A 7438-nucleotide genomic window follows, 5' to 3' on the forward strand; every position below is an offset into this window, starting at 1 on the left:
AGGGGATATTGCTTTTGGTTCAGATGTAATTGGGCCAAGTAATGGTTTACTGGGAAATGGGTTGCATCAGGGATTTAGTGGCAGTGTTTCGTGCGGAGTAAAATATCCCAGAAAATCCTCCAGTCGACATCAAAGGAGACTCGTGGTTACATGTGTGTGGACGGTGCGTGCCACGTTTTTCACATTGTTTAACAAGTACTCATTTAAATACTTGCCTATTTAACAATATTCGTTACATAATATTCATCGACGCTCATAACTTCAGAATTATTGCAAAGCGAGTTATAAAACCTTGAGCCGTTGTATTTTGGTGGTTTTGAATATTGCTTTTAATTCAATGTGCTTTTACAAGATTAATTAACATTTACTTACGTACATAGACTACTGTAATTAAAACATATAAGAATATTGTTATACATGTTCAACATACAGTACATGGCCCCCTTTATTCAAAACACCTTACAGCATATCTGTAAACAACCAAATGAAACATATACGAATTCCAATACAGCTAAAAACATATGATCACATTTCTGACTCGTATTATCATGGGAACAGCTCCCTCTGAGATCGCCTCATGGTGAGATGTGACGTTGGAGTGAACCTCGGATTTACGCTCTGACTAAATGGTGAGTTTCATAAAGAAGAAACTATGGATGAAAAGAGACTATGAATAATGTTGGGAAACATCACGACTCACTGCAGCCGAGCTGCGCAGAGTCAGTCCTTGACCAATCACCTTTTGAACTCCTGGAGGAAAATACCAGAGCGTCAGGGGGTAAGATTCCACCATGCCAGCCCGGGGCATCACAGGGAGAGGCTCAGTGTGTCGGGTTCCTCGCTGCGTGGAGTTCAAGCGCCATTCCTGTCTCTGAGGCGCCGTATTCAAAGAGCCAAGTCACGCCACACTGTCCACGATCAGCCCCCCCCACTCCTCCCACCCCCTACACTATCACCCCCCCCCTATGAAATCATCCTCCACCCCTACACTATCGACAGACCCACGGACACACAGCCCCGCGGCGGTGGGGGGCTAGAGCAGCAGCAGGGAGAGCAGACCGTTGCTATGCTTTCCAGTCGTGTTGTGCTTCATAAAACATTGGCTTTCTAATGACAGACATACCCAGCAGGTAAAGGCAGGCTGGTGGGGGGGCACTCCTTTGCTTTAGGTGAGTAAACACGGTGGAGATGTTTGAGGTATTCTCTAATTGCTCTTGGTGTGTTTAGGGGTTGCCATCAAACAAAGCTCCGGGTGAGAGGGACTGCTCTGCCTGTTTGGATGACTCATCCAGCAGGTCATGGACTGAAGGAGCTGAACCTTCTGCTGAAGAGGAAGCAGGCTGACAGACCTCCTGAACATTCACATTTTACACACAAAAAAAGGTTTACAAAGTGATCACATTTTCCAAAACGAAAATACTAAACACAGGACACTCTAAGACAAGTATCAGGAAGTGCAGCCCTATGGCCGCTCCCCCCCCCTCCGGGGGAACTTTCCGAGGGCTTCGGGCGCCTCTCGCTTCAGGAACTTCTTGTTGTGGATCTCGTCGAGGGACAGGGAGACGGCGCAGCTAGCTGGGCTCTCCTTCCGGTGCACGATGCGGTCCTTTATGGCGTCCTTTATCACCTGGAAAGCACGTCAGGGTCTCCATAAAGAACTCTACGCACACACACACAGACGTACGGAATACATACACTGCATGCGTGTTTGTGTGTGTGTGCATGTGTGTTTGTGTGTTTCTTGGCCATGGGCTGGTTCTCCCTCCCTTCAGTTACGGTGTCTCTTATGAGAGTCCTTCCATTTATTCCGCGGACTGACGTGTCCAAATGGGACAGTGACATATTTTAGATTCGTCGTGTTCAGCCGATGCATTGTTGTACGTTAATCTCCCCTAACACCCAGCCTTTGTGTTGCTTCTTGTGTAAAGGTTTTATTTTTTGCCCGCACGAAAGGGCACACTGAGCACGTTCTGTAGGGGGATACCGAACTGACATTCGGAGCTCCTTGAGAAACGTAAAAACCCTTTCACACGCGCTCCGGTGACAGGCCACGCCCTGCTCGGGTTACCTGACAGCACGCTGTCATGACATAGGTCACAGCGACAGCATGTCAAATGACAACTAAGTACAGGAGAACCTGTGTGGGTGTGTGTGGGTGTGGGTGTGTGTGTGTGTGTGTGTGTGTGTGTGTGGGCGGGTGCGTGTGTGTGCGTGTGTGTGTGTGTGTTTAGACACGCGACCCTTTTACTTTGTTTCGCTGTTAAATATATTTATGGCTGTTTTGCAGACACAGGTCCATATCACACCCATCGCCCTTACATATAGACTGAATAATAGAATTCCACGGAAGGTCCAATTTTTCCCTGATCATCCTTCTGGTCCGTTACCTCCTCTGCCTCATCATCCTCATCGTACTCCTCATCATCATTATTATCACACACATTTTTCTACCTTTCTGTGTATTATCATAAAACAATGAGGGCCTTCGATGGGCCCTGTGCCTTCTGCAGCGTCTGCCCCCCCCACCAGACGGAGAGGTCTGCCCCCCCCACCCAGACGGTGAGGTCTGCCCCCCCCACCAGACGGTGAGGTCTGACCCCCCACCAGACGGAGAGGTCTGCCCCCCCCACCAGACGGAGAGGTCTGACCCCCCACCAGACGGAGAGGTCTGCCCCCCCCACCCAGACGGTGAGGTCTGCCCCCCCCACCAGACGGAGAGGTCTGCCCCCCCCACCCAGACGGTGAGGTCTGCCCCCCCACCAGACGGAGAGGTCTGCCCCCCCCACCAGACGGTGAGGTCTGCCCCCCCCACCCAGACGGTGAGGTCTGCCCCCCCACCAGACGGAGAGGTCTGCCCCCCCCACCAGACGGAGAGGTCTGCCCCCCCCACCAGACGGAGAGGTCTGCCCCCGTCCCACCAGACGGAGAGGTCTGACCCCCCCACCAGACGGAGAGGTCTGCCCCCCCCACCAGACGGTGAGGTCTGCCCCCCCACCAGACGGAGAGGTCTGCCCCCCCCACCAGACGGAGAGGTCTGACCCCCCCACCAGACGGAGAGGTCTGCCCCCCCACCAGACGGAGAGGTCTGACCCCCCCACCAGACGGAGAGGTCTGCCCCCCCCACCAGACGAGGGGCAGCGGCTCACCTCCAGGTTGTTGAGCGTGTTGAACTCCATGAGGTCGTGCAGCTGGGAGAAGGCCTGGTTTGAGTACTGGAAGTTAAACGTGGAGTACGGCGTCTCCGGGTCGTCGAAGATGTCAAAGTCGGAATATTCCTTCTCCTTTTCCGTCTCTCTGGGAACTCCTTTAGAAACGACAGAGCAGAACACAGTGTTCCTCAAGAAACCACCTCCATCCAATGGGCGGTACACAGACAGGAGCCCCGACATATCCTCGGCTTACCTTGGCCACGGAGTATAAATTAAATTTAGCCATGCAATGCTACAGTGAGATCAATCAAATGGCATTGCTGACACAGCATTTACCCTGGGCTATGTTAAGGATTCAAACGTGAGGGAGGGAGGGAGGGAGGGAGGGAGGGAGTGTGGACCTGTGACCAAATATGGACTGGCATATTTATGCTGAAAGGGAATCCTGCGTGGAAGTTGAACACCATTTTTCCTTTAGCTGCCTTCCCGTAAAACATAATCATAAATGCCAAGATGTTAAAATGATCATTGTCTCATGTCTGGTCGTGTGTGGTCCTTGAAAAATAACTTACACCAGCTTCAATTTTCACATCTGTACCTCATCACCGCAAACATATATTTGTCAATTGAAGAGGATAATCATTTAAATAACTGCGATCAAGATCGAGATAGGGATGATATAGTGTTAGGAAAAAGCATTCCCCATTTCAACATTCTTGGCCTTCCCTCCACTAGGGAGGACCGTCAGCACTCAGACGGTGAACGCTGAGGATTTATGGTTTGTTTATCCACAGTGCAGTGAGACCTTCTGCAATGCACCTGGCCAGACACTCACACCAAACACACACACACACGCACTCATTCACAAACACAAACACACACACATCACGTCTATACAAGTATACACATACTAGTATATACATACAGACACATGACTTTCCCCATATAAGCTCTGTGATCTACCAAAGAGGAATGCAGTGACCAAATAAAGAGAGATACCGGAATCAGAGTAGAGGAGGGCATGCATCAGCGCTGCAGGACAGACCATAATTATATCCGCTGCCCCAGATTTCAACATTTTCCCTCCACACATCGACATTTCCAGAGCTTATGTGAAACTTACCAGGGGCCTTGAATTCTCTGAAGTTGATGTTGACCAGGACGAAGTGGAGGACCGTGGGGCAGTTCCTCTCACCCTTCCCGGGCTTGAACACGTAACATTCCTTCAGGCCCTCCCGGTCAAACACCTTGGAGTCGATCTTGGGGAAAGGCAGCTTGTTCATCCGAGCCCACTTCTCTGCCAAGAGGAGCTCCTGAGACATTACAGAAAAGACACCACTGTTGATTTATAGAACTACCACCATCGTCTCCCCTCAAGCCCAAAGCCCACAGCATGGATTGCAGTTTACATTTGTAGCACAACCAAAAGAGAGACAGGCTAATATTAGTGTTTATGGAGCAAAGCTCATGGCTGAATGGAGCAGAGAGTTTTCTTTGGCCTGTTTGAATGGGACTCAAAAATTATTTTGCATCTTTCCCGAAACATCTGTGTGCTTTGGGCCGAACAATGAAAAGAAAGACAAAGCCAACCCGTACAACACTACCCAGTGGCCTGGGAAGTGGGAGTCAGAGCTGAACAACATCCACTCAGCAGGAAGCACCTTGAAGGGCGGGCTGGAGTCGCTGGGCCGTGCGGAGAAGTCGAAGGAGATGATGAGGTCGACGCCACGCTGCGGCCGAAGGATGAGAGGGAAGGGGAGGTTGTAGGTCAGGCCGCTGTCCACAACGTGGATCTTTTTGCTCTTCACATCCAGAGGCTCGTAGATGCGCACAAACTCATCAGGGTCTGGGAGAACATGTCAGGTTAAACATCTGTAACACTTAGTCCTGTAAAACCAAACATCCCATCAGTTAGCACTCAGTCTGTCCCACACGGTTTTGACATGGGGCCGCTCTGATTAAGACGCTGAGTCATGGCTCACCGGTGACGGCATCCACCTCGTCCTCCGGGGCCGTGCCGTTGCTGAATAACTCGTGGAAGGGAGAGTAGGGGTTGCTGGTGTTCAGGGCCAGGCCCAGCATGAAGTTATGGACCTGAGGGGGGCGGGGAACACAGACAGGAAGGACGCTGATTGGTCACCTGTAAGATGGTTAATGGGTCATATGGGTCTATCACAAGGGAGACGGGCTAAACAGCCCTACTACTTAGGTGTTGTACTTAGATAACATGTTAGACTAGACTAGATCAGCTTATATATGTCTGTATTACATTGGATCGACAGGGGTTATAATGGGGTTGTAATAGACTACATTAAGTTTACTTAGTTTCAAGGTTTTCAAAAACGTTCAACTTTCAATTATTATATTATTATTATATTATTTATTATTATATACCACAGATTGAAAATCACTGGTTGAGAATTACTAGCAGACTATATTCGATAGTTTTGGTTAGATTAGATGAGATCATTTTACTTTAGTTTAGTTTGGTCTAGTTTAGTTGAGTTTGGTTTAGACTAGATCAAATAAATTTAGTTTGGATTAGAAAAGATTAAAATAGATATGTTGACAATCCAAATCAATTTATGAAGCCATCAGTCCAACATGAGTGGGGTTTTCTTCTTATAAGCCGTATCTAATGGGTTTATGAATGAACGTCCCTTCATACTATTTCGATAGTCAGTGTCCTAGTGGGATTGGTGTATGGCTATTGATAAATGTCCAATAATAGCTTTTTATGAACATCAAATGTTCATAAAATAACAGATGAGATGAGGTAAGATGGAGCACCTTCCCAGCTCTGCCTTCCCGTGTGTTGAATATGGCCGACTCGCTGAACAGGGAGGTGATCATCCGCTTGCCCCAGCTGTCCTGAGCGTTTCGGTGGAACTCCTCTTCAGCCTGCTGGTTCTCACTGCCACCTGCACAGCAGATATACACAACTGGGTATATATACTGGGAGATATCGCAATCGAAGCATTACATTCTCCCAGATCCACTGGGGGCCTGTGGGGCTTTGTTCTAAAGCACACATATTGTGTGCATTCCTCAGTTGCAAACAACCCCCCTAACTCATCACACCATTCAGCAGAGCCCTCCCTCTCCTGATCTATTGAGCAGTCAGACTGAAGGCTGTGTCTGAGGAAGGTTGTGAAACCGGTTTTTGTAAGCTATGTGCGTAGTAAGAAATATCAGCAAAGGAATTCATTTCACACCTGTAAACCTTAAGACCTTTCCTTTTTGCATAAAGGAAGTATTCAAAGGAATGCCCAAAGTGTGTATGTTTATGGGAACAACACTCTACAGCCAGACAATGTTTGGACAGGGATGTTAATGTAAACCAGTGAATCAACTATTTATTACACTGAATCAGTCCCTTTGAAAGCATGTGTGGGCTATGGAAGGAACGATGAGCCACTGGATGATTGCTCTCCTGCCTCGTCCTTCTCCTCGTGGCTCATGGAATAGATTACCTGGCAGGTTCCCTCTTTGTCAGTTTCACAACAAACTGTCTGCCAGTGGTCATCCACTGTTTCTGCTCCTTTCTCTTCCCCTGCCTTTGTCCGTCTGTATTATTTCAATACATACCCTGTATGCTCTTAATAACCATTGACATCACACTGACTCTAAATTGATTTTGTTACTTATTGTTAACACACAAAGAATGTTTATGTGGAATGGAAATGGTGAACCACAAATATTTACAGTTAAAACCAGTCTCGATAATCTGCTTGTAACTTCCATCAACTTCCATGACTGAATAAACATTTATCGTTTTCCCTTTTCTATTGAACCAAATCTACACTGAGGACACTTTAAAGTGAAGGGACCCTTAACTCTACACTGAGGACACTTTAAAGTGAAGGGACCCTTAACTCTACACTGAGGACACTTTAAAGTGAAGGGACCCTTAACTCTACACTGAGGACACTTTAAAGTGAAGGGACCCTTATCTCTACACTGAGGACACTTTAAAGTAAAGAGACCCTTAACTCTACACTGAGGACACTTTAAAGTGAAGGGACCCTTATCTCTACACTGAGGACACTTTAAAGTAAAGGGACCCTTAACTCTACACTGAGGACACTTTAAAGTAAAGGGACCCTTAACTCTACACTGAGGACACTTTAAAGTAAAGGGACCCTTAACTCTACACTGAGGACACTTTAAAGTAAGGGGACCCTTAACTCTACACTGAGGACACTTTAAAGTAAAGGGACCCTTAACTCTACACTGAAGACACTTTAAAGTAAAGGGACCCTTAACTCTACAGGGTGTTTTGGGGGTGA

At 47.8% G+C, this 7438-nt stretch overlaps 1 protein-coding gene across 1 annotated transcript in view; it reads right to left on the reverse strand.

The window, feature by feature from the left end:
- Positions 1 to 964: 964 nt before the first annotated feature.
- The window catches only part of pla2g4ab (phospholipase A2, group IVAb (cytosolic, calcium-dependent)), an 18884-nt gene continuing 12410 nt past the window's right edge, over positions 965 to 7438 (reverse strand). Inside the window, exons 14-19 of the mRNA XM_079739768.1 lie at positions 5940 to 6070; positions 5132 to 5243; positions 4811 to 4995; positions 4273 to 4462; positions 3147 to 3304; positions 965 to 1627 (exon numbers count right to left, since the gene is read on the reverse strand). Of these exons, the coding sequence (XP_079595894.1) occupies positions 1463 to 1627; positions 3147 to 3304; positions 4273 to 4462; positions 4811 to 4995; positions 5132 to 5243; positions 5940 to 6070 (941 nt within the window). The 3' untranslated portion in view covers positions 965 to 1462. The remainder of the gene's footprint in view (positions 1628 to 3146; positions 3305 to 4272; positions 4463 to 4810; positions 4996 to 5131; positions 5244 to 5939; positions 6071 to 7438) is intronic.

This window comes from Pollachius pollachius, assembly GCF_949987615.1.
Source record: "Pollachius pollachius genome assembly, chromosome: 7".
Classification (NCBI taxonomy): Eukaryota; Metazoa; Chordata; class Actinopteri; order Gadiformes; family Gadidae; genus Pollachius; species Pollachius pollachius.